Consider the following 27,759-nt stretch of genomic DNA (forward strand, 5'->3'; position numbering starts at 1 on the left):
AAAAAACTCCGCTGGACCTATACATTGGTGTAATAGACCAACAGGACCTGAACTGCCTCTTCGGTCCATCTATCATTTTTTTCTTGTAATCTCCAACTTCATCAAATGTACTCGCAGCAAAATAACTGTGGTCCAAATGGTTCAAATAAGTTGTGTTCATGTGAGTGCTGAACGTAATTTAGAAATCCAGATCAGCTGAGACCCCCCAGGAGGTTCCTGTTGGCCAAACTCAGTACCTCTCCTGCGCACTCCTAACTTTACCTTCCTCTTATCTTATCTCCTACCGTTTCGCCCTGTAAAGGTTCCTAAAGGCCATTTTACAGGGCCGTTCCTGGTAATGGAGATGCACACAAATGGCCCAGCCCCAAAAAAACCTACCCAGAACTCCCGCTAGTGGAAACACGCCTATGAAGGTCATTAGGGCCCCAGCACTAACAGTGCGAAGGCCCTATTGTATCTGTAGGAATTTGTTGTTTTTTTTTACTCATTTTTATTTTTCCGACGAAATGAGGGCCTTTTTGCCCCCCTAAACGTGCCCCAAAAGTCACCAAATTTTGCATGCAAGCCAGGCCTGGCGAAAAGTGTGATATTTAATGGTTTGCATTAATGGGCGTGGCCTAATGGCTCAACAGCGCCCCCTAGAAAACTTTGTGCCTCAAGCCCCACAATACGGTTTGACGTACATGCACGAAAGTTGGTACACACCTGTATCAACTTAAAGAAAAGTGTCTTGGCGCCATGGCCGAAACCGAACAGGAAGTTGGCAATTTTGAATTAATCGTGTAATTTTGGCGCAATTTATGGAATTCCTTCGGCCGCTTCTTCGCCCAAACCGTAACGTGATAACAGGTGAATTATACATCAAAATGTGCGTCTCGATCCTGCGACGACGCACATTACTTTTCTCAGTCAAAAGCGTTACCGTGGCGACGATAGACGGCAAAAAGCGTGCCCACCCTTAATCTGATTCGTCCATATTTGATAGTTCCTACTTTCTGCCATAACTTTTGAATGGTTTGACATAAAGAGTCGTGGGTGGTGTCAACGGACATGGTTTAGAGTCCTTAACCTTCATTGGTGTAGATTAGCCCCGCCCCTTCATCTGATTGGTCGATATCTGAGAGTTCCTACTTTCTGCCATAACTTTTGAATGGTTTGATATAGAGAGTCAGGGGTGGTGTCATCTGCTAAATGTCCAGGCCTGAAGAATCTACATGCAAGTCATACAAGCTTCCACTGCAGCACGCCTGAACGTGCACAAGGGTGCAAGGGCCCGTTCATCACTGCTTGCAGCTTTAATTTAGCATTTTTTCTGAACTTAACCTGCAACCTGTGTATTAAGAGTTATGAGAGCATTATCACTCTTTTTGAGATAATTTGGCTTACCATGCTATTAATTGTACGAACAGGTTGCTTTGAAAAGGCTCTGGGTTAACCTGCAAAATCGGGAGTAACAATCCCAAAGCTGCTACTAAGCTAGTCAAGCGAGTCTGGGCATTTGCAAGGGGACCGAGCTGTTAGCAGAAGTGACTTTCGGCTGACTGTGATTACCAATGACTGTCTAGCAATCGGCCAGCAGTCAGGGTCAAGCTGCTAGCTGCTTCGGTAGCGACATTTGCGACAAGGATGGACAGACAGATTAATCAGAATTAATGTAAGTCACTGTGAGTTAGCTTCAGAAATATAAGCATGTTCCAGCTGACTGCCAGACTTGTTTATTCAGTCCATTTGCCCACTTGTATATTAACCTGCTTTGGGTGGAGTCAGTGGCCACCAGGATGAGATCCCCCTTTGAAACATGGACTTCAAACCTGCTCTACAGAAACCTGTGGGTGATGTCACAGAGAGTTTGTCCAGTTCTTATTATACTGTCTCTACTTTATGCAGAAGTGCTGTAGGACACTATAACACAGGTCAAGAAGAAGCAAAGCTGTTAAGCTATCCTCTACCCGAGAGCACAGCAAAAAGGTGCTCATTTCAAACACACTTAGCATGTTAAAAGCCTTATCACGTGTAATGTTGGAAATGAGACACGCTGTTCGAAAAAACAAACAAAAGGATGCCTCTGTGGCTCACAGACATGCACAACATGCTCCAAGTAATATCTAGTTATAAATATCTTGGTATCTGGCTTGATGACTGCCTTTCTTTTAAATTGCATGTAAATAATCTTCTTAAAAAACTGAGGCTAAAGATAGGGTTTTACTTCAGAAACAAGGCATGTTTCTCCTTTGAGGCCAGAAGGAGACTGGTCTCTGTGACATTTTTACCAATTTTGGATTATGGTGATCTATTGTATATGAATGCTCCTGCCCAGTTCTTGCATATGTTAGACACTGTGTATCATAGTGCACTGATATTTGTTACAAAGTGTAAACCCCTAACCCATCATTGCATTCTGTACTCCAAGGCTGGCTTATGTGGCCTTATACACTTTGAAGGGCGCACGTGAGATCTTGGGATGACCAATACGTCAGAGACCGACTGTTATGAAAATATAATTTTATTATTTTGGTTTCAGTAAAATCAGTTTCTTTTAAAATACGTTACCCGGAGGTAAATAAAAATGCAGTCACACTTCAACAATATTTGGGGCAAGGATGAAGGGATTTTCGCGCTTGACAGGGCTGAGGCCCACCAGCAGGGGGGACAAGCCACCAAGGGATGAAGCCAGAGTCCGAACAATAGCATGCAAACACACGTGTCACACTCACTGCAAACCAAAAAGTAGTAAATTAAATAAACCAAAAACTGAGCATACGTGGAATGCACACACACAGAAGTAGGACACCACCACCCAAAGGGTTGGCTGCCACCCTGCCGTGAAACGCTCAGCACCTGAAAAGCAAAGAAACAAAAAGGGGTTTAAGGAGGAAAACAAAGCAAGTACACAAACATACGAAACCAAATATAAACAGCTCAAAAGTAATAGGAGGGGACAAAAACAGAGATTGACCAATGTGGTTGCTGACCACGCACAATATATTAATTATACAAGGTAACAAGGGCGACAAGACCCAAGTTACCCCAAATTAACCCAAGAGGAGCATCCCCCACACCACACTCCAAACACACACTCACACTAACTAGTCTCACAACCACTTATTCGCACACACCCTCTCTCACACGCGCACAACTGCTAAAACTAAGCCTATTAAAATGCTTTGATGCTTGGTGGTCTTGCAGACTCTTCACACGGGCGACAGCGTCAGTCCAACCAGGACACTGCTCGGTAATTTCAGGTTGACAAGAACGGCAGCGGGACCAAACCGGCAACCCCAGATGATGCCAGGCGTCTTAATTAATCCTAGTGAGGCTCGCCCAATTCCACAAGTCGCCTGATTAACAGACGCTCGGAGCGAGCCCCAAAAACTCACAGAATGCGCGCTGCGCAGACTGGAAGGAAACTGGACGCCGGAACGTGCAGTTGCAATTAAGCATGGAATCTTGCTGCAAGATCCGCTTCTGACACGAGCCGGCCAAAGCCACAGGTGGATGAGAGGAACGAGACAGGAAACCGACCGGAACCCGCAGTGGGCGGGGGCGAAGAGTCGCGCTTTGTTTCCGGGTTCCCCATCACCTCCCCTTAAAGGAGCTTGAGGCAGGATGGAGGCAGGATTTATTAAAAGAATTCGTATACGTTTTAAGTTTTCTAGTAATAATGTCAGATGAAGCGTTCCAAACCAAAAAGAATGATTCCTCTAGTGTATCTCTCCCTTGCCTTGAACAAGCTGTGTGCTGCAAAATGTGCTGCAATTGTGGGGCCGAATTTCCTGCGCTGTCCTGCGGATGTGATGTCACATGACGCTGCATGCGCGTTCTCCCCGTTCTCCCGTGCCGGCTTCACTGTTGGCTGCAGTACCCCCGACGCCCGTCGTGGCGAAGGGTGGCGCTAGAGAGTCTCATTTCTTAAAAGGAGCCTCATGCTCCTTTAAATAGGCCAGCAACGCACGCCATTGGTCGAGGTTCCTCACTCACAAATAAGCACTAAGTGCGTCTTACCACAATCACCTTCACTGACATGGCGGAGACTTAGTCATTGGTACTTGTTCATATACAAAGCTATATTAGGTAAACTTCCATTTTACATTTGTTCTTTAATCAAGTTGAAAGCCATCAGTAGTTATAGCCTGAGATCAAATGATGCTATCCTGTTGTCCATATCAAGTGTGAGGACCAATCTAGGGAAGAAAGCCTTCAGCTGTTCTGCCCCACTTGCTTGGAAAAGCCTCCAAAAAGACCTGAAGCTAAACACATTAGTGTCATTGTCTGATTTTAAAGCTCTTACAAATACATTTTTAAATGACTCTGTTGGTACAGTACTTGTCACTGTTTTGTATTGTAACTTATTTACTGGCACCGTTTTGTGAGCTATCTTGCATTTTCCTTCTATTTCTGTTGTTGTTGATGTTGTTTTGTCTGTAACTTTTAAAGCTGACATTTTTGGTCAGGTCTCCCTTGAAAAAGAGATCCTACAGTATAGATCTCAATGGGACTAACCTGGTAAAATAAAGGTAAAATAAAAATAAAAAAAAGAAAACAGCAGATGGAAGAAGAGAATAAAGTACTCGTAAAAATATATGACAAAATGTTTGTGTATGCAATGAAAAAAAACATTTTAACATTAATTTGAAGTATAGATACCCTTTTATTACTGGAATTACAAATGATTTCACTGTAAAATGCAGAAGAAAATCAAATTTTTCTGTCACTAAAAGAGGACCTGCTGCCTTTTTATTCTTTTTAGTTGCTTTAATAAAAGCTACAACTTAAGAATACGCAATGACGCCTCATTTATAATCAGCCTTTATCATTTACTCATCAGAGAAGGGGAGCTGATTCCAGCTAAGATGGAGCCAGAGGCAGGATAAACCTGCCTAGAGTTGATCAGTCCGTTGTCCAGATACATGATGTATTTTATAGGAAATTAGTTCAATGAGACACAGCAAACACACACATGACCAAAGATGCATTGCAATCAGACTTTGTATCAGTTTGATTACAGTTTTATTTCTCAAAACCACCATCATTCCAGTGGGATGTGACGCGTAGTAACTCAGGCAAACAATTTTTACATTCATAAAATCAAGTAATAAGTGCTGAATGGTTACTGATTCTTACCGTGACATTGTTATTGTGCAGCCAAACAACTGGAGGAAGAAGAATGGGATGACTGTATAAAGTGAGCAGAACATTTATTCGAACTGATTTGACCTGAAACTGTTATTCCCTCAGGAAAAATACTTTGTAGATCAGATAGTCATTCAACTTATTATGTAAGGATATTGCAGTAATGACCTCCTGCACTGGTCTGAATTGCAGAAAAAGCCTCTGATTAAAGAAATGATTGTTTAGTCAGTACGATTTGCAGTGTTATCCATTATCTTGTGACGTTTGTGCAACATTCTTCAGATACCAGCACAGAGACATTCTCCATGTTACTTGCTCTGAAGCTGCTGTCCCAACAGAGGGCAGCAAAGAAAAATGTTGCTTTCACGCCAGACTGATAAGAGATACGCTATATCTTCCTACAAATATGAAATAACTCAAATGTCTTTAAAAATAAAGTGTGTACTTCATCACAACCTTAACTTTTCTATTTCGGTCCAGTTTGTAGTCCAGGAATCCGTAGACTCCCCCACTTTCACCTCTTCCCCCAGGAATGGAAATAGTGTTCAGCTTATTTCTAATCATCTTAAAATACGGAAGTATTTCCTCTTTTGTTATTTTCTCATGCAAGATAAAATGTTCCCACACCATTCCATGAAGTAGTTTACCAGTTCTCCGTGCTCAGCTTTGTAAATCACTGCCAAACCCCACAACTACAAAGTCATCTGAGTATTTCTGCAGATGACAGGACTCTGCATTGTACAGGAAGTCTTAGGTTTTACAGAGTGAAAATAAATGGGGAGAGTACAGTCCCCTGCGGTGCTTCTGTTGATAATCCGTGGAGTATTGCATCCTAGTTCCTGCCAAGAGTTGCTGGATTCTAAAGGAAAGCTTTGACAAATAACCTAAGTTTTCTTTCTGGTATAAAGTCTTGCTGTTTTTAACATTCCTGGCACACCCTAGTTCTGCAAGCAGTTTGCTCACTATTTGAGTTGGCTGTCTAAATTGCAGGTGCAGTCATGAAAGCTCTTAATATATTACACAACAGAACATTTTAAGGCCTTGGTTATTAAACACGGGGCCTGGAAAGATGTGCTACTACATTAGAAATTTGTCCGGTTTTAATATTGATTTAAAGGAGTATGAGGTTCCTTTTAAGAAATGAGACTCTCTAGCGCCACCCTTTGCCACGACGGCCGTCGGGGGTACTGCAGCCAACAGTGAAGCCAGCACAGGAGAACGGGGAGAACGCGCATGCAGCGTCATGTGACGTCACATCCGCAGGACAGTGCGGGAAATTCGGCCTCCGAATTGCAGCACATTTTGCAGCACACAGCCTGTTCAAGGCAACGGAGAGATACACTAGAGGGCTCATTCTTTTTGGTTTGAACGCTTCATCTGACATTATTACTAGAAAACTTAAAACGTATACGATTGTTTTTCATAAATCCTGCCTCAATCCTGCCTCATGCTCCTTTAAAAAGCAAGAATTGTCTTTTTGCCCCACCAGGTTCCCCACCAGCACCGCCTGTCTGTGGACGTCATTCCAGAGTTGAAGAACTCTCACAACCACTGTAGGAACCCCGGAGGAATCAAGGACAAGCCTTGGTGTTACACTTCCAGGCCTTACATACGCTGGGAATATTGTGCTGTACCTGAATGTGGAAAAACAGTCACAGCGCCAGGTGCAACAGTTGATGCAATTCAATATACTGCTATCCAATTAATCCCTAACAGGAAGGCATAAACATTCCGATGGTTTTTACATTGTTTACTGTGTTTTTCACAGTGAAAAAACCAGAGTTGAACTGGAAGACTCCTCATCTTCCTCCTACGACAACTGTGTCGTCTCCAGCTTACTCCATGTCGGTCATCGTTATCATCTTGACCTCACTTGCAACCGCAGTCTTCCTCACCATCGTAGTCGTGAGCTGCCGCAGGCGGATGAGGCAGTTGAGAAACCACACGAGGTAAAAGAAAGACAAGAAAACTTCTGTGTTCTGTTCTGCTTCTATATCTTTCTCTTTTCACCCCTCACTCTTTCTCTCCAATAGAAGAGAGTTTGAGGCCCCAACACTGAGCGCTCTTCCGTCAGAGCTCCTGTTGGACAGACTCCATCCAAACCCCATGTACCAGCGAGTTCCCCTGCTGCTGAACACCAAACTCTTGGCCCTGGAGTACCCCCGAAATAATATCCAATATGTCAGAGATATTGGGGAGGGAGCTTTCGGACGAGTTTTCCAAGCCAGGTAAGAAAGGGATATGGAGCTGTGGGGGAAAAGGCCAGAAGGATTTGCTGCATCAGTTCAGTTGAGCAGAAAAATAGAAAAAAGAATAACTTTGATCAGGCAGTAAAATGAGAGGATAAAAAGAAAATATACAACCCTGAACCAGACAGAGCTTGTATGGAGGATTTTTTGTGCCAAAATTAAATAAATAAATACATCATTAATTAATTAAATTGGGAATTAAATATATCATTAATTAATTAAATGTGTCATTAATTAATTACAATTAGAATGAAATATGTCATTAATTAATTAAAATACAATTCATTTTAAGTAAAAATATATATTTATTATTTCAGCATTTAATTAATTAATGACACATTTAATTAATGATTTTGACATTTTGTACACCTTGCTGTTTCAACATTTGTGGTTAGAGGACCGAGGTTTCAGTGTTTGCCAATAACATTTTGGAGTAGAGTAAAAATTTTGGAGTAGAGTAAAAATTTTGGAGTAGGGTATCCAAACCAACGTAGAGGTGAATAATGCCACCTAGTTTATCGGAATGTGTCCACAAGCCCTGCATCAATCCATTATGTGGATTCGATTTGCCTTGACTTGATGTGCAGGGGAACCAATCAGGTGTTTGGAATCCACCCACTGAGTTTGACGAGTGAAACTGACAGTTTTACATTTACATTTCATGATTCAGCAACACGAAATCATTAATTAAATGTGTCATTAATTAATTAAATGCAGTTTTACATTTCATGATTCACACGCAACACGAAATCATTAATTAAATGTGTCATTAATTAATTAAATGCTGAAATAATAAATATATATTTTTACTTAAAATGAATTATATTTTAATTAATTAATGACATATTTCATTCTAATTTTAATTAATGATATATTTAATTCCAATTTTAATTAATTAATGATGTATTTATTTATTTAATTTTGGCACAAAAAATCCTCCATAAGCTTGGAGCGTTCAGAAAAATGAATAAATAGATACCTGCTTTGATTTTGAAATTTCATTTTTTTTTTTACCGTGTAGTTGTTATATGCTCTAAAAACACTTAAAACACATTCTGGTAATTGAGTGTACTGAGTGGGGAAGTATTTCGGGTCATATTTTGTTCGTTTATTTCAACCATGAGTCAATCATGAATTTGTAGTGTGCATGGTCTTGTTGAAATCTGTATTGATGTCCTTTGAAAACATACGCTATTGCTCTAAAATCTCACCATAATCTTTTTGCATTTACGCTGCCATTGTAGAAGTGTAAACCACCTTCACCAAGGGCAAGCTTTCCATGATGCTGTGCTTGACAAAGTTTTCCCAAAGCAATGTGCGTGTCTGAGAGATCAAGGATCACAGGTCTCTAGCATATTCCTGTGCTTATGTGCTTTCCGCACTCAAATTTCCCCAGATTCTTTTTCATATTATACTATGAAGTAGGAGAAATAGATAAAAAAACTTTCAACGTTTCCTTAAAAAAGCAAACAGAAATCAGTGAGTGGAGACTATTCTTTGCCTTACTCTGCTTATAAAAAACACAGGCTTTCATAGATGCTGATTTTGTAGTAAATTATCCACACACCACATGCTAATGCAGTTCATGCTAATACGTGACTCACAGCAGATAAATACAGCTCCATTAACAGACGATATGAACACAGGACTATTATGGTCTGTGGTATTTTAACAGTAGCAGCTTCAGCCTGCTGTCAGTCAACTCTGACAAGTGTCCTGCAGGCTGTCTGGTAATCCCTCAGTAAAACCTGGAATGGTGCAAGACATGGACACCCCTGGGAACGTCATACACACACACACACACACACACACACACACACACACACACACACACACACACACACACACACACACACACGCTCATGGACACATTTGTATTAATATACATGTCAGGATGTATATTAATCAACCATCAGGTCTTCTTTTATTTTTTTCTTCTGATCTGTTTACAAAGTCTGGAAGACATCACAGTTCTGAAACAGTGCTGACAAAAACGTTTTTATTGCCCACCAGAGATTTGAACGAGTTCTACTAGCAACTCATGTCAGCCTCAAATATGTACATATGATTCTGCAGTTTTAACAATAACAACCAGTTTTTTCAAATGTAACCTGAAAACCTTCTGGACGTGTGATGCCAGAACACAAGAATACAAACTGTCACTAATGTTCTCACTTGCAGGCACATTATTTCTCGGAAACATTAAAGCTCTTTCTAAAATCTGCACAAGAGCTTAAACACAGCTCACATATACAAAGACTTCACTATTTAAATTGTATTCTTTGTCCTCGTCTAAAAGCAGACTGCTCTTAGTGGTGCAGGTAGGAATATAATATGCTCATCCTGTTAATTTTAAAGTTTACATAAAATAAATAATTTTTTTTCTGCTCAGAAGTATCTACTTGGGGGTTTGACATGACATGACATAAGCCTTTAACTTTGTTTTGGCCACCTATATCTGAAAAAGTAAAGGAAATGTTCAGTTTTTCAAGGAATTGAATAATGACATGACCACAGTCGCGTGACCAGCCATTCTAACTTTCTTCTGATAATAAGTCAGATTCACTATGATTTCCGGACGGTAGTAGGCACGAACACATTAGAAACTGCCTCTGCACATCATTGGATAGACAAAAAACCTTAAGAAACAAAGAGGAATGTAGCATGTGATGTGGGCAGAGGAACATCCAGACTAACATTAACAAAACAGATCCACTATGGTGCTCGGTGGAGTAGGACCCCCGGTGCTTAACTGTTGTTGATATTGCAGGAAAAACTTGTTGATCCAGTGTGTTATTAGTAATTCTGCAGCCATCTTGGATGTTTTGATAGTTCCTCTTGCATGCTTCTGTAGGAATCATCGCCTAAAGCCAGTTGCTTTCCTGTTGTGATTGGCTTGGTACGATCTGTACCGGTGGAAATGGCTTTGCAAAGAAAGGGGCACCAGACTTATTTCACTAGAGGCAACTTTCATGAAGTGAAAAACACAGACCCAGATCGTTGTAGACCAGGGGTCGGCAACCCGCGGCTCTAGAGCCGCATGCGGCTGTTTAGCGCCGCCCTAGTGGCTCCTAGAGCTTTTTTTTTTTTTTTTAAATCACTTTTTTTTCTTTTTTTTTTCCCTTTTTTTTCTTCTTTTTTTTCCCTTTTTTTCTTTTTTCTTTTTCCTTTCCTTTTTAATCTAGACATTTTGACTTTTTTCTCGAAATTTTGACTTTTTTCTCTACATTTCGACTTTTTTCTCGAGATTGTACTTCAACATTAATTTCGACATTTCGACTTTTTTCTCGAAATTTTGACTTTTTTCTCTACATTTCGACTTTTTTCTCAACATTTTGACTTTTTTCTCGAAGTGCATAATGAAAAAAAAATCTCCCCCCAGTTCTAACTAATATAGATACATGTAGCACGTGTTGCTTTCATTTTCTAAGGCTGGTACAAGACTTTTCATTTTTTTGCGGCTCCAGACATATTTGTTTTTTGGGTTTTTGGTCCAATATGGCTCTTTAAACATTTTGGGTTGCCGACCCCTGGTGTAGACGGACCCAGCTTACCTTTATTTCCACCAGACTTTACGTCCTCCTGCATTGGCTAAACAAGGGATGGGAGTAGCCTAAAACAAAAGAGGGTCGCCCTTGGGTGGAAGGGAAAAGGGACATGCTAATGTCCCTTTTCAATCTTAAATCAAATTTTATATAAAAAATGTATTCATGTGTGTTTTTTAGATGTAAATTTCCTTCTAGTTCTTTATTACACACTTCATGTTTTTCACATTCCAAAGCACAGGGCAATTTGATCAATTCATTTCTTAAAAAAGAACAATATAAAATTAAAGGAATTTTCTTCTGCATTTGAAAGTGTTCTAACTTTTTCAGGTGGTTGCTGTCTTTACAAAAAGTGTGCCTAAATCTTTATGAACACTTTGTGACAATTGCAGAGCTCCAAACCTGCTGCCCTGTGAGTCTTTCACAATGGTGGCTGTGAAGATGCTGAAGGAGGAGGCATCAGCTGACATGCAGAACGACTTCCAGAGAGAGGCGGCACTCATGGCTGAGTTCGACCATCCAAACATTGTCCGACTACTAGGTTAGTATGTTTGCAAGTGTATGAGAGAGGGAGAGAGAAGGAGAGAGAGAAAGCGCACACTGAAGTTTTCCAAAGAGACTGCAACCACAGCTGGAATTTACATTGGACAACTGCTGGATCAGAGTGTGTTTTGGGGTGAAAGTGAGGGCAAGAACAAGTATGAAACAGCAGAAAAGAGCAAAGAAAAGAAATAGTTTCTAGACTAAAAGGAAGAGTGTGATTGAAAAACTTTTTTTGAAGTTGAATGGATATGACGAGTTGCATAAGGCATATTTAAATTATCTAAAAAAAACAACAGTTACTTTTTTTTCAGCTATTGGAGGTAATCGAAGACCGCCACACACTGACTTACTGTTTTTGCTGAATCAAAGCCAGGCTTTTTCAGCACATTCTTTTTAATCAGGGCCCAAAAGTTAGAGCTAATTTTATGCTTTTTGCTTTAAAATGGTTTCTGCATTTTATTGGATATGGCATCATTTTGGCATTATCTCTTTCCAGTTTTAGCATCATGCTGGGTGTAGTAAACAACTCATATAGAAATTAAATGGATAGCTGATGAGAAAATATGGATAGAATATATACTCCAAACTTAGTCTTTTAATTGTACCCAAAATGTTTGGTTCTCTAAATGCAGGTCATCAAGATTTGCACCTTCAATTTCCCAGCACTCTAAAAAACACCGTCTATTTATATAACTTATATACCAGAAACTCATTCTCAAACAGCAAAGAAACTTTTGCTAAACTTTATTCCACTCCAAGTTTCCACTCATATCCAGTAAGTCCTCTGAATTAAGCCTTCCTCCGATCTTCACTGCAGTTCTATAAAAGCACTCCAGACTGGACTGTTTGCCAGTAAACAAGTGCTGCTTGACAACTAATGTGCTTTTGTTGGTCCGAGTAAAACAAATGCCCTCTGTTAAAGTTTATCACCCTTAATAATGCACATCTTATCTAACACAAACAGCACACATCCAAATATACGTTCAGGAAGACAATGAGAGATATAGCATGCTCTTCTTGACACTGGCAGTGAGCAAACATGAACTGCACTGAACTTGTACAGTTCTGCTGAAGAGGAATATAACAAAAACAGCATTCACCCACTGATATTTTAGGAACTTTAATGACATTCATTTAGGATCATTTAGCATCTTCAGAGAACGGTGGGATCACTGGGGCACATGGGATCAGTGTTGATTAGATTATTTCCCCAAACTCTAAATACCCTCAAGACTAGAAATACACTGTAAATCATGGGTAAAGATATATGGAGCATCTGCAACATCAACAAGTAAAAAATAAAGATGCCATATATCCACATACTGTTACTTTGTAGCATTTGTGTTCAGGATATATGCATATATATTTAGCATTGGAGTGAGGCATTTAAATGAAGAAAGTAACCTCAACCAAGGTCGCTACTGTTAAATTACACACACATGCTGGTTTTTCTCAGCAGCAGTCTTAGCCGATGTATTGGTTTTAACTGGATGTGTCCTATTTGGTATATAACAGCAGTCAGCACATATACACACTGAATCACATAAAATATCGCTACACCATCCCAGCTCTCCTTGGGTAAGAGGCAGGAGTAATCCTGGACAGGCCGCATTCATAGATTAACAACCACACATAAAACCCTATATCTAATTTGGGAATTACCAACCAGCCTAGCATGCATGTTTATGTATTTATTTGACTGTGGGAGGAATTTACAGTACTACCTGGAAGTGAGCATGAGGACAACATGCTAACTTCACACAGAAGGCTCCAGGCAAGATTCCAGCCACTAACCTTTTAGCCATGAGGCAACAGTCCTACAACCAAGCTGCCATGGTGAACCACTTGCAGATATGATCTTGAATGTGTCCCTATTTGTAATACTTGAAAATATGAATCAAATGTTCAAATCATGTAGCGTAAACGTGGGTTCTAATGCAGTAATATCCTGTAGACCAATGATTCTTAACCATAGGGCCGCAAGCGCCACCTAGAGGGCACCAAAAAAATTCTGTTTAGTACGTGTGGGCCGCGAGGGCCGCGGGACTGCATAGCAACTCCCGACCATGTGGTGGTGCTAATGCATTAGTCAGTTGTTACTTTAACCAGCTCCATAAATGAGGAGAAGAAGACACTCAGCTAGCTGTACGCTAACACGACAGAGCAATATTTAAAACGGAAAAATGAAGACGACAACCCCCCCCCAAAAGTAAATTTTTGCGCAAGTACAATCCTGACTTCATCAAGTACGGCTTCGTAAACGGAGGTAGCGCGGCAGTGCCGAGAGCCCAGTGTATGGAGTGTGGGTTAACTCTATCCAACGAAGCACTTAAGCCCTCAAAACTACAGCGGCATCTAGAGACCAAGCATCCGACGCTTGTGGGAAAGCCGGTGGAATTTTTTAAGAGAAAAGAAGATGGGCTGCAGATGCAGAAAAGATCTATCGTGTCACTGACTGGCAACTCTAAATGTGAATTGAAAGCTAGCTACCTCGTAGCCAGACGTGTGGTAGAGTAAGAAAGCATTCACTATAGCAGTGGAGTTGGTTCTGCCTGCTGCTGTTGATAATGTGCCGTGAGATGATCGGAGAGGCCACTGCAAAAAAGTTGCTGACCATCCCACTCTCAAACGACACTGGGGGTCACCGTATCGCGGACATGGCCTCAGACATACAGCAACAACTCATTGAAAGAGTAAAAAGTAGCCCATTTTTCTCTTTGCAACTTGACGAGTCCACTGATGTCATGAATGCTGCACTGCTGCTGGTTTTTGTTCGCTATCGCTGGGACAGTAGTTTGCACGAAGACTGTTTTGTGAAGAGCTACCAACACGAACTACGGCTCAGGAATGTTTCCGCTGCGTGGATAACTTCTTCAGTTCCGGGTTGGAGGCTCCGCAGCTCCGCGGTGAAGGGGAGGGGCCGCCCCGGGACGACAACCCACTTGGCCACTTGCTAACATCTTCAACCCACTCATTAATAGATCACGGATCTGGAAGTCGGACACCATTTGTCAAAGTCAACTTGTTAAGGTAAAATTTGCGATCTTTAGTTGATAATCCCCTTGCATAGCTTGACACGCTGTTCATCTCCGCCAGCTTCTGTTGCCGAAATGCGCGCACATACATTGCGCGCGCACAATGGTCCGTGGGGATGGAGGCGTCTCCATCCCCACGGACCCCCATACAGCTTCCGAGCCGGAGCTGCTGCGAAGCCTCAGTGCGGCTGCACGTGTCCCCGCGGGCTGCTGCTGCTGGGCGGAGAGTCCTGCAGTAGCTGCGCCGGACCGACGGCTCTGCTCCACGCTCTCACACACAGCGGGGACCGAGCCGCTCTGGAAATAACTACATCATAACTACATACTGGGGGTCCGTGGCAGAGGGGAGGGAGGGGGGTTACACTGGGACACTGTGAGCCCAGGACGATCCGTGGGAAGTGGACACGGGGGCTGGAAGCGAGTGCAGACTATACCCTTTAAGTAAAATCTAATTATTGATCTTTTTTTTATTAATAAGCCTGCACTGATTGATTTGTGCCATGAATCAAGTCTGATGTGTGTGCATGTTAACATTGACATGTTTAATAAAAGTCTGTGATGATCACATTTTATTATGTCATTTTATTTGACAAGGTTTTTGCTTGTTAGTGAATTTGGTTTATTATTGAATACACATCAAACCAAGAGTGACATCATTTTAAGCCTATACAGTGTTAATATTTAATGGGCCCTTGGCCACTGTGTACTGAAAAAATTGGGCCTCAAGGTCAGAAAAGAACCCCTGCTGTAGACTACTCTCACCTTCGCTCCTCTTTTTTACTCTGATCTCCACTTCTACTTCAGGTCCGGGTCTCCCTTTCACAGGCATTTTGTGACCGTATCATACTTTTATTCATGAGAAATAACTACATTTTTTAAAATAAAATTTAACGTTCTTCCATATTAGATTAATTGTGCCTACCAGTGACGACTGGTGCAAAGAATTTTTTGGGGGGGGTGCAATTTACCTTGGCATACAGAGGGGTGTAACGGTAAACACTTCACCGTTAGGTACAAGGTTGGTACAATGGGAAAAAAACAAAGTTAGAAAATAATATTTTGGTCCTTTAATTTCGAAAAAATTAAACATCCAACAATGGCTTATTGGTCATAAGTTCTAGTGAAGCAGTTCAGTTCTGCTGCAGTGGAAAAAGAAAACTGAACATAAAGTTGGGGTTTAACATTTCAACAAGTTCACTGTTATTTTGAATAGTTTTTTTCTTCCTGTTTTGGGTTCAGTTTATTTTTACACATTAGAGAGAAGAAAAACATTAACATTTCCATTGTTCTGTCTGGAATTTATATTATTTGAAAAGATAACTTCCTTTCTTTCAGATATTTGATCAACAAATATTTCAAAAAGCAAGTGTTATTTAACCTATTTAAAACAAACATAAAAATCTATTTGGTGTAGTTAAGTTTGATTTTCTTAATAAGACGGGTGAATGAATTGTCCAATTACATTAGATTAAAAAAAAAAAACAACATACAAGTACGTCGCGATACTAATCGCTGATTCGTTACTGATAACTGAGTTTCTGGGACGCACACGACTGCGTCCCTTTACGAATCTAATTCAAACCAATTAAAAGACCCTCAGGTCACGTGCTTATCAAACGTTGGAGAGCTTTTACACTTTTACACTGGATTCTGTTTGACCGGTCCCCCTTACTTCTGGAAGTAAATAAAATAAAATAAAAAACCTTTTGGAACCAAATAAATATTTAAACAACATTTAAATAGTATTGACAGTCACCCACAGACTGAAATGACACCTTCTTTTAATAATTATTTGCATCTTACATGTTTTGTATTTTGTATTTTTCATCTCTTGATTTGATGGGGGCGGCGCCCTAGCGCCCTCTACTGACCAGCCGCCACTATTTACACCATCACTTTTCTTTGCAAACTTGCTTCGTCTTGTTCCGTTAAAAGAACGTCAACAAGATAAAATGTATTCATGGAAACATCGGGAAGCCAGGTGTGTGTTTGTAAACTGCATCAGTCCTTGGCCTTATACTACTTATACTCAAGCCTTATACTTTCAAGGAGTTTCAAAGTCAAGAGCAACTAACTCAGATACATTCATGAAGTAGATAAACCCCATATTCGTAGTTCGGTGGCTTTGGCTGATGATGCGTGGATTGGAGAATAACGCCACTATCTCAGAACGGTGCTGGGGAGGGGCTATACCAGTTTCAAATGTCAAATAGATTTAAATGATACCAAATACATTTGTCGTGCACGCAAATTTTGATCGCTGAGACCCCAGGTAATATGACCCAGGCAGCTGCCTTCTTGTTAAAGAAATGTTGTAAAATGTTAAAGGAAGTAAACAAATGGAAGCGTAGCACTGCTAAAAGAACTAACAACTTAGCATAACTGCCGTGCTAGCAGCTAGTGTTAGCTATGTAAATAAGTAGCGGGTGTTTGACAAACAAGCTTTCATTTGTTTGACTCTGTGGTGAAATTGGACAGGCCACATCTATAGATCTGGTTCCCATGACAGCGACATGTTGGGATCATTAGCATTAGCATTGAGATAATTCACAAGAAGCTGCAGTTCCTTGTGTTCAATACTAGGTGTCATGTAGCATATTTCATATGGACTGATGAAGGGAGAGTGGAAACAAGGAGGTAGGTCCATATAGGTTGCGTTGTTGCAATGTGGATCCATAGATCATGTCTACCCTCACCTAGTTCACAGCTAACCCAGGACCAGAGCAATGTGTTTCTACCTCGTGAGGTTCAGGCTTTGCTGCAAATAAAGACTACTGGTCTTTGTTGGATTGATGTTTAAACTGAAAATGTCCCAAATGAGGCAATAAAATCAGCACACACAGAGATGCACACACTGTTCTCTGTGGAGCTGCTCCACTCCGCAGGACATGAAATGACTGAACAACCTCTAAACCACAACTAGCCAAAGTTCCCAGCAAGCATGTTGCAATCCTTTTTTTTCTGATCTGGTTTTTGTAGCTAGCTGTTGACCCAGAGTTGGATGTTTTGCTGCGTCTATCCCAGTATCAGTAGCCTATTCACATTATCATATGTCTCCTATTTACTACTTTTCTTGTGTTGGATTGTTTCTAATTATGTAAAAAGCCACTCCATCATATTGGTTTAAGTCATTTTTTAGTAACCAGTTTTTCTCAATTATTCAAAAAGATTCTCCACCTCATGCGTAAGCTGTGACCCATTCATCTCCCTTTCTTGTACTGGCATTTTTGATGGGCGGTGTCACATTTAGCCCAGCTGATAATGACTACATATACATGTATATATATATATATATATATATATATATATATATATATATATATATATATATATGTATATATATATATATATATATATATATATTCCTGCAAACTCCGACCTGAGATATTATTTATCTTCAAAGCCTTTGAGATCTCCAAAATATATGAAAATAAACATCTAGGTTCTAACTATGATTGATAGCTTTTGAATAACTTTATTATTAGCAGTCCAGACAGCTTTTGATGTCTGCAGTGCAATGTACTAAATTAAAACAATTACAGGGTTGTGGTATTAAATTTACAGCGGACATTTGAAAACTGTGAATACCAGGCTAAAGTACAAGACTGGCTCATCTGTAACTTCAAAAAAGCAGTCCACTATCTCAGTAAGCTCTGATTTACAGTGTTAAAAAAAAAGCATTCACAGCTTTGTATGAATAGGCATTCACCTTTATGTATTTACAGAGTTTAATAAGTTGTAAAAAGGCAAATTAATTCAGGCACCTTTTTTGGTGTAAATTTACAGCCAAAATGAATTAATTCCACTCATTGGCATTTTTCTTAGGAAGTTGAATTCTCTTTTCTACCAGTAAAGTTATTTTCTGAAACCTCTGAAGTTCTGGGTAGTACAAAGATAAAGCTATTTTTGTTTTCAGGCATGCTGAGATTAATCAGAATATAAACATTTGCAGATGCTGGAACTGAATGAAAAAACATATTTTGCTTACACATCAAGAGTGGAAATCTGGAAATTTGGAGCTCCTCTTACTTACAAGTGAGATCCACATGATGTGCAACCTCAACTATCCACACCTGGGTTTAGACATCTTTGCTATTTGCCTTAATAGACCATGAAAGCAAGCACAGCCTTTGTTTACAATGTACAACTGCAAATGCAAGACTTCACTTTGCCTGCCCTTTCATCAGTGTTTACATCTGGGTTGAATATTTATTTACATCCTACAGTGAATTGGTTAAGCTTGTTCTTATGGTGAAATCAATGTTTTTATAGATGAGAGTTTGTGTTTATCCTGCTTATATAATCTGTGGTGTAGGTGATAAAATGGTCATCTGTAACGTCTCTCCTCAGGTGTGTGCGCTGTGGGTAAACCAATGTGTCTGATGTTTGAGTACATGGCCAATGGAGACCTCAACGAGTTCCTGCGTCGAAGATCTTCAACCGAGCTGGCACACACACTCAGCCGCGCCAGCACATCAGGTCGCAGTTTCTCCTCCAATCTGGAGGTGGAGCCTCTTTCATGCGTGGAACAGTTATCGGTTTCCAAGCAAATTGCCGGAGGAATGGCGTACCTATCAGAGCGCAAGTTCGTCCACCGAGACCTGGCAACCCGAAACTGCCTAGTTGGAGAGGAAATGATAGTGAAGATTGCAGATTTTGGCCTGTCCAGAAATATATACTCAGCTGATTACTACAAAGCCAATGAGAATGACGCCATCCCCATTCGCTGGATGCCTCCAGAGTCCATTTTCTACAATCGCTACACTACAGAATCAGATGTGTGGGCCTACGGGGTCGTGTTATGGGAGATTTTTTCCCATGGGATGCAGCCATATTATGGTATGGGTCATGAAGAGGTGATTTACTATGTGAGGGACGGTCACATCCTTGGCTGTCCTGAGAACTGTCCTCTGGAGCTGTACAATCTGATGAGGCTTTGCTGGAGCACACACCCACCTGACAGGCCGAGCTTCAGCAGTATACATCGGATACTGGAGCGTATGCATCAGCACACAATCCACGCAAACACAGATACTGAGGCCCACCACTGATCTTTACTGAAATGCTTTAAACATGATGCCAGAAAACCTACTTTAAATGAACCAAGACTGTTCTCAACCATGTCTTCAGCACTCAGATTATGCAGTCATTTTTTCCCACACCCAAACTTTTATTGTATTAATAAGTGTCAAACTATTAGTTGTTTTTGTTCATTTTTATTTACATATATCCCATATTTTAGTAATTTGTGTTGTGTGCAACTTTTAATTAAATTCAGGAGCTTTCATGAGACAAGTTAAAACATCAAAAGTACCTAAACATGATCCTGCCCTCAGATCCATGAACTTTAAGGCCAAGGATAGCAGACACCTAAAGACAAAGAAAACAGTGTAAATAAATAATTGTATTGATAATGGACATGCCTGCTTGACTCATACATATACAAAACTGGCTTGACTTCAGGTTGATGCCACAGTGCATTTTATATCTCAGGACTTTCTAGTAGACTTTATCAGACACCGCAGTAGCATTACAGCGCTGTGCGAGAATGACATCCCCGCCATCGTTACCGGCTATGATCAAACTGAAACCAATCATACAACAGCTCAAATATGATGCCAGTTTATATGAAATGTTAACAAGAATTAGCACGGTGAACTAACTCTATCTCCAGGACAGATTGATGAGGTGATGATGATGATACGACACTTGGCAACAAGCCTATTACAGCACTGTAAATGTACTTTTGTAAATGTTAATCCTGATGATGACGCTTGCTTCCTGTCACTTCCTGTCCCCTACAACTCGCTTGTTATGGCAGCTCAAGGATGACACATACAACTTCAACTTTGTTACCCATTGGCAGAGTTTGGTTACATTAAATCTACATTAAATCTCAAAACAGCATCGCCAGTGTTCATACTACATATACATTAGCATTGGACTGACCAATACTAAACATTCATAATGTGACCGGGCTGGTCTAAAAGGTCTTAACTTTCACAATATTGGGCCGTCCCGCTTGGGGCCCCTTTCAGACAAACAGATACTTCAGTTTCAAACAGACCTCGGGCCTCTTAGTAAGAGTTAAGTGGGCTCGTACACATAGAAAATAGAGTGGAGACGTGCTTTTGGTATATAAACAAGAAGATAAATAAATAAAAGGTCACACCCAACAATAATATAACAGAAAAACAATTGCTGGATCCTGGTGCCTAGCGCGAGGTAATGGCTGCTACCAGCAGAATACTGCTCAATGTAAAAACAACCTGTGACTGTCTGGGGAGGGAACCAAAACACACGACCAACACACCACCTGTGCTCCAGCCCATCGGTGCTTACCCCCAGTGACCCAACACACCGAGGCAAGGAAGTTCACCTTACCACTACAAATACAAATGCTGCCTCCCCAATACAGACCCCAATGCCCGCAACACAATTTTAAACGAAACGGCCTCACTCATTCTGTTAAGCAGAAAAGAAAATGAAGGGATCCAATGTTGCGAAAGAATAAATACAGATTTAGTACAGCAACCACTAAGTGGGGCAGTCACTACCCTCCCCCAGCACAGCTACAAGGAGTCCAGAATAGACCAATAAAATAAAAGAGATGTTAATAAACTAGAAAACACAAAAGCAAAACCGGAAAGAAAAAGTGGTCAAAACAAACTAGACCCGAAGCAGACAGCAGAACAAATAAGGAACAAACTTTGTGACACTCAGGCCTGCTGGTCTCTACCCTAAGAAGACAAAATAAATGCAGCCAAAGCAGCAGTAGCAACTCTTTTGACAAAGATTAAAATCAGACATATAATTAGAAATTTAACAATACTCCATCAATTTATTTTACCCCAAGGAGGCCAAGACTCACAGCACGTCAAACGCAAAACCAATAATATAAGAAGAACAAAACAAATGCTTAAAACAAAGTTCAACATCAAATGATACTAAAATACAAAGAGCTTCTTGGCCCAAAATGGAGACGCTGTACCTCCCACCCATGTTTGCACCAGAATCAATCTCCGTCTACTGCAGAGCTTTTACATGCTTTAGTGGCTAAGAGTTAGCGGTATAGGAAGCAGTATCACTCAGGCTGACCGGTCACAATAAGACACTAAAGCGAACAACTCATCTGTCCAGGGGAAGAAAAATAAGCTCTGAGTACAACTGTGTTTCCCGATTTTAAGTCGTTTGGGTGTTTAGAAATACTTTGATGTGGTGCAATTATTTTTTTGGTTTGTGGAAAAGAATATAAAAAGGCTCTCTGATTAGTCAAGGTCTCCTATGAATGTCAAAATGTTTTACAGCCTCATTGCCCTTGATTGCCCTCTGAGAATGCATCAATTGCAATACGATGAAAGATAATCAGAATACAACACAAACTGGCTGGAATGACACTACCCCACCACATTTTCATAACAGTTCTGCTTAAATCTTATGTTTCATCAGTTGCATGTTGAGTTGGCAGTTTTCTCCCTAAGTTTGAACTTGAAAATGCCACCTAGAAAGCTGATCAATCTGGGTGTCATCTTGGCTGCTTTGATAACTGATGCTCAGTCGTGGCAAGCGTGACCCAAACACCCAAAACAGAATATAGATTTGGGTCATGACAAATGGACACGTAGTTGAGTTTAGGCATGGACACATTGTGAGTCAACAAAGTCAGTCAAGGTCGAGGAAAACTACTTTTTATATTTATTTTGATATCTTGGCAAAGAAAATCTGGTCTTGTTGACTTTGGTTCAGAGAGAAGTGATGTGTGGAAAGCACTCATAATATATTTATAAAGACATTTTACAAACCTTGATATTTCATCTCACTTTTAGCCAATTTCAGTGTGGCACACAGTCACTTTAAATGAGCTGTTGATTGTTTTATACACAAGTCGCTATTCCACTTTCAGGGCATTCTTGTTTTATTTTTCTTTCTTTTTCCTTCATGATGTTGGTGATCTTTGTCGTTGATTTCTATTGATTTCACATAATTAAATAATAGCAGGGATATGATTTAATGTTAATTCATTCTTTCAACCCACCAGAGACACAATATTTGTTTAATGATAATTAATACGAGTCTCATCATTGATCCATTCCTGTGGTTTTAGGCGAAAAAGAAATGTGCAAATATATTACGTTTTTAATTAGTTCTTACAAAGACAGAAAACTATCTCTTCAACAAATGTGTGTTGCATTATGGGGACATCATTAAGATCAAAGAAATATTGAAATATATAAGATAAAAGACTGTTTTGAGTTGTCATATGTCTCACATTTATTTCTAAATGTGATGTTTTTCAACTTATTTTTTTCATTTGTTACAACAAATATTTATTTTGTAACCATTACTTTACAACTTTTTTTCTCCTTTGTATATTTCTCTGTATTGTTCATAAATAAAATGTATTCAGCAGCTTTGTGTCTGAGAATTCCCTCGTGAAGACCATGGCTTTTTATTGTGTTTATGTTTCGTTTCCATCTGAGTCTGATGGATACGCTGAAAAACGTTGCTACACAGAAGAAATAGGGGATCAACAAACTCTTAAGGATTTACAACATTTCTTGGCAAATCCCTTTGATACCTTGATATTCAGTCTGAGGCACGTTTGTGGAAAAGTTGACTGTCTGATGAGTCAGAAGATCAGCCTAAACACTTGAGCTCTTATTGTGCTGATGATTAATAGAATTCCTGAGCTGGTGAAGCCAACATGTCCAGCGAGAAAAAAGGTTTTCCCTGAATACGAGCAGTAGAATTCATTCCAGTCCGCTCCTTAGATGTATTCATTTATTGAATATTTGATCCTGACAATACATTTCCAACTGTTGAGTCATTGGATAGGAAGAGAGAGAAAAGATTAGAACCAGGAATCTCCATAACATACATCACATATGGACCTAGGCCAGAAGCTCCCAGTTACAGGAGCTGAATGTTGAGCAAAGACAGACGTAGGACCACTGTAACGCAGCATTTTGATTACGATAATAAAAATGACACTGAAGAAGAAACACTGCGCATTTTCTCTGACCTCAAACTGTTCTGCTCCTAAATGCCTTTTTTAAACTCTGCTTATTCAGCCATTTGCCTCCCCTTATACATACAGTTCCCCCAAGAGCAATAAGTGTTTTACCATGTGGCTGCTGCAGTGAGAGGTTTCACCACCAGGGGGGTCAGCGTGGCCATCAGCCACAGAAAAGGGGTATGTGTTATGCAAGTCTTTGTACAGTAAATTTCAGTGTGCATAACTGAGATCATTCTGTAAGATGTCCCATTTATTTATGCTAGTTCTTAAATTATTTTCAACATGTCCTGGTTTTCTTGTCACTACATGTTTGTGTATATGCAAGCTTTCTGGAGGGGACTGACGAGTGTGTTCTGTGGGGATGCCCAGTATAAACTGTTTAGAGAAGGCTGCATGGAGTTTGTCCTTGGACTGGTCATCCCTTTTCTCCATGATCCAAACTGTTGGTCAGACACTCTTTCTCCCACTTCCTTCTGTGTCGCCTCGCTTTTCACCTCCTACTCATTTCCATGTCTGGACCATATTTGAGGCTGCATTCCTTTCCTTTCCTTTCCTTTCCTTTCCTTTCCTTTCCTTTCCTTTCCTTTCCTTTCCTTTCCTTTCCTTTCCTTTCCTTATTTCGTGCTCCTCGACCCATGAAGTCATGTCAAAGGAAACCCGAGTGAATATTGTCTCTACCATCAACAATAAATCTGCAAAGCATCATATGAATTTAAACACAGGGCACTGGTCAAAGTAAGTGGAATACAGCAAAAGTAATGACACAGCAAGTCAGTACAAGTAGATGTAAAAGTACCTGGTGTGAGTAGTGTTTTTCTTTTGTTATGATTTTTTTCCCTCATGCAGCACTGCAATGAATTTGAAATTTAACAATCAAGATGTGACTTTCAGCTTTAATTTATGAGAGTTCAAAAAAGTACTGTATTTTCTGGACTATGAGCCGCTACTTTTTTCATAGGTTTTCAACCATGCGGCTTATACAAAGGTGCGGCTATTCTGTGGATTTTTCTTCCACCGCTCGGGGCGCTCTAGCCGGAATTAGAATCAAAACTAAGACAAAATAAATGCAAAGAAGAATACGCTACTTCTTCTTTAGCAGATAGAAGTAGAAGCAGATTTCAAACAGGTAAATAAATACCGGTTATTTTCTCTTGGTTCTGTCCCGTTTTAATCAGCAAAGTTGCTGCCGTGTTAAAAGACACTGTTAGGAAAGGATCTATTTAGGTACAAACATGTACATCATTTACAGTTCAAAATCATTCTGTACATGTAGTAAATATCTAATCTAACAACATAAATATCTGCGGCTTGCATAGCTTTTTTTTTTAAAATAGAGCGGATGCGGCTTGTATGCAGGTGCAGCTTATAGTCCAGAAAATACGGTATGTCTCCTTTGTAGTCAGTGACTGTCTAAAGCGAGATCATAATTGCAGTCACATTCAGCAGGTTTGGGGGCTTTTCTGCCTTCAGTTTTGTCATCAGAGATCAGGCAACTGACTTGGCCATTGAAGAATAGTCCTTTTTTTTTTAGTTTAAATCATTTTGAGTTGCTTTTGCAGATTGTTTCGGATCATTATCCATCTGCACTGCGAGTCAGTTTTGCAGCATTCAGTGAAGGGAGGTTTTAACCCCATCACATTTCAGATTTCATCTTGCCACTTCTGTCAGCAGTCACATCATGAATAAACACCAGTGAGCCTCTTCCTCTGGAAGCTTTATCTGCCCATGCCACAAGACTGCCTGCACTCTTTTTGACAGTGGATTTAGATACTTTCATGCATTAACAACTTTAAATTCCTCTGTAACATCACAGATTAGTGCTGTCAAATAGAAATATGAAGAAAAGGACCATGTGAAAAAGTACCATCCTTTATTTTATTTTGCATGAATTTTGAGCAGCTGAGGCCTGCTGCAAAAATAAACTGGTGCTGGTCTGAAACAGACAGGATGAACTTAGAAAACTATCATTTTTGAGCCAGACAGCTTTAATAAACTAGCAGTGACATCAGTTTTTCCCTGTCAAAGAAGTTATCACTGACTCCTGTCTTTCCTTTTCGCTCAACAGCTCCCCTCCACGCTCTTGATTAATCTCTGTCTATCTTCTCTTTCCTTAATTTCCATCCCAACTGTTTCCTCTCTTATCTGTCGCAGTTGCAGGCAGTTCCTTCTCCTGTGGTTGTTGGTTGTGTCTTTGAAACGTTAAGTTCAAATTTACTGCACAGGCAGCTGCATGTACTGGGAAGTAGCAGCGTTCGCAGCGAATTAGTCGATCATCCCTTCTCCAAACAGAGTTTATCTGAATGGACGCTCTAACCTTCCTGCCAACTCCAATAGCAGCTCTTGAATTTTGACAGCTGCACATTATTACTGTTAAAGATCACTTCCTGTTTTGTCATAATCATCTCTTTTGGGTCAGTACATCTTTTCAGCTCAGAAAGGAGTTTCAGTGCTACAGAAGAAGCTCTACTGCTGGTGAACGTTTCATGATGCGAGCAGCTGAGCTTGAAATGTTTTGCTGACTCTTTTGTCAATATTTTTTTTTTCTTAAATGTCTTTAACAACAAAAAATCGAATTTCTAGCTTTTAACCAAAGAGGTGTTTTTATCAGTCAGCGAACCACAGTAAGAACCACGGAAAGTGTCTATTGATGTTGTGACAAAGCTGTGACATCCCCTTCACTCAGCAACCGCACAGGGGAATTTCCTGTGTGCTCGCGCCGGCTCTGATTGGTCCGTCTAGGAGCAACAGGAAGTAAGGACACATATATCAGTCAGCTGGAAGTAAAACCTCCTAACTGTGGAACAATAAACATCACACACACACACACACACACACACACACACACACACACACACACACACACACACACACACACACACACACACACACACACACACACACACACACACACACACACGGAAATTACTTGCCTTCTATTACAAGGCCACTTACTTGACGATAGAGTTTTGCTGCATTAATAAACTAATGCCTATTGTGAAGGTTCAAACAGTTTATAGTTTAGATTTCATCACAAGTGCTGTAAGCTCTGCATATTTTAGGCTTCAGGTTAGGTTTCGAAAGGAAATGCATAAAAAAATGTTTATTAAATTCAGTTACACGTCTTGACTCCCTACTGCCTAAACCTGGTGATAACACTGCCACATCACAGAGTCATCCAACAATCATAAGATGTAAGATATAAGATATTCCTTTATTTTCCTGCAACAGAGAAATTCACAAAGATTTGCAAGTTAAGCTCCAGTTGTTCTGTAACGCAATGTTTTTGATATAAAGTCAAATTGGCTTCTTTCTGCAACTGATAATCTTACATTATGAAAGGAAATGTATTTTGTTCCCCTTGTAGACTCACTTTCAAATCACTCTCCAACATTTCCTCTAGTTTAGTCTCTTGAATGGGCACTCTTTTTTACGCTTTAGGTGTTTTTATCACTTCTGCCATGATGCCCAGCTCACCTTATATTCATGTCATTGATGTCCAGCGTTGGTCCACTAGGTGATGTGGACTCGTTGCGAGAGACGACCAGGAGTTTTAAGTTATCTCGGGTGGTCTCTGCCATTAGCAAGGATGGGAGCCTACGACAGCTTGACATCACTTCCTAAAAAAGAATCAAATGTTCCTTCATGTGAAACTGAAACTGCGATAGTCTGGCAGCCTGTCCAGGGTGAAGCCCGTCCTCTTGCCTGCGAGGAGCTGGGATAGACTCCAGCAGACCCCCGTGATCGTGCAAAGGATAAAATGGATGGATGGTGTCTTAACTTTGTCTAGGCTATTCAAAGCACGGCTTTTTATTCACCTGTTGATAAACAGACTTTTACATCGCTCTCATTGCTATGAATGCAGTCTATACTCACCCTTATATTTAACTAAACAGTTAAAATCTTTTAGAGCAAGATGCTGCGGTTTTTGATAGTGGCCGATCTCTACGAGAGCTGACCTGGTCTGTGACAGCTGAGCTATATAGAAGCTCACCAGTCTGAAGATCTGTCTGGGAAAACTGAGCTTTCGATAGGGCAGGAAGTCTGGATTCCTCATCCTTTACGAGCTCTGTAAATGCTTCTTTGTACATGGAGAAATCCTGCACGCTGCTCATACATGTTTTACTTCATCTGGTTTGCGGGAAATAAGTGAAAGTTATTCCTGTCACCGCTAATCTTTTCACAGTGACCATTTCCCAAAAAATCTCCTCAAAACAAGAAAACCCAACCCAAGCCTCACTGCA

General features: G+C 40.3%; 1 protein-coding gene across 1 annotated transcript in view; it reads left to right on the forward strand.

Moving 5' to 3' along the window:
* The window catches only part of musk (muscle, skeletal, receptor tyrosine kinase), a 50,153-nt gene extending 27,306 nt beyond the window's left edge, over positions 1 to 22,847 (forward strand). Inside the window, exons 14-18 of the mRNA XM_061734393.1 lie at positions 6,620 to 6,794; positions 6,899 to 7,079; positions 7,164 to 7,358; positions 11,317 to 11,465; positions 18,853 to 22,847. Coding sequence (XP_061590377.1) covers positions 6,620 to 6,794; positions 6,899 to 7,079; positions 7,164 to 7,358; positions 11,317 to 11,465; positions 18,853 to 19,553 — 1,401 coding nt within the window. The 3' untranslated portion in view covers positions 19,554 to 22,847. The remainder of the gene's footprint in view (positions 1 to 6,619; positions 6,795 to 6,898; positions 7,080 to 7,163; positions 7,359 to 11,316; positions 11,466 to 18,852) is intronic.
* Positions 22,848 to 27,759: the final 4,912 nt, after the last annotated feature.

The sequence above is a fragment of the Cololabis saira genome, chromosome 11, assembly GCF_033807715.1.
Source record: "Cololabis saira isolate AMF1-May2022 chromosome 11, fColSai1.1, whole genome shotgun sequence".
Taxonomy (NCBI): domain Eukaryota; kingdom Metazoa; phylum Chordata; class Actinopteri; order Beloniformes; family Belonidae; genus Cololabis; species Cololabis saira.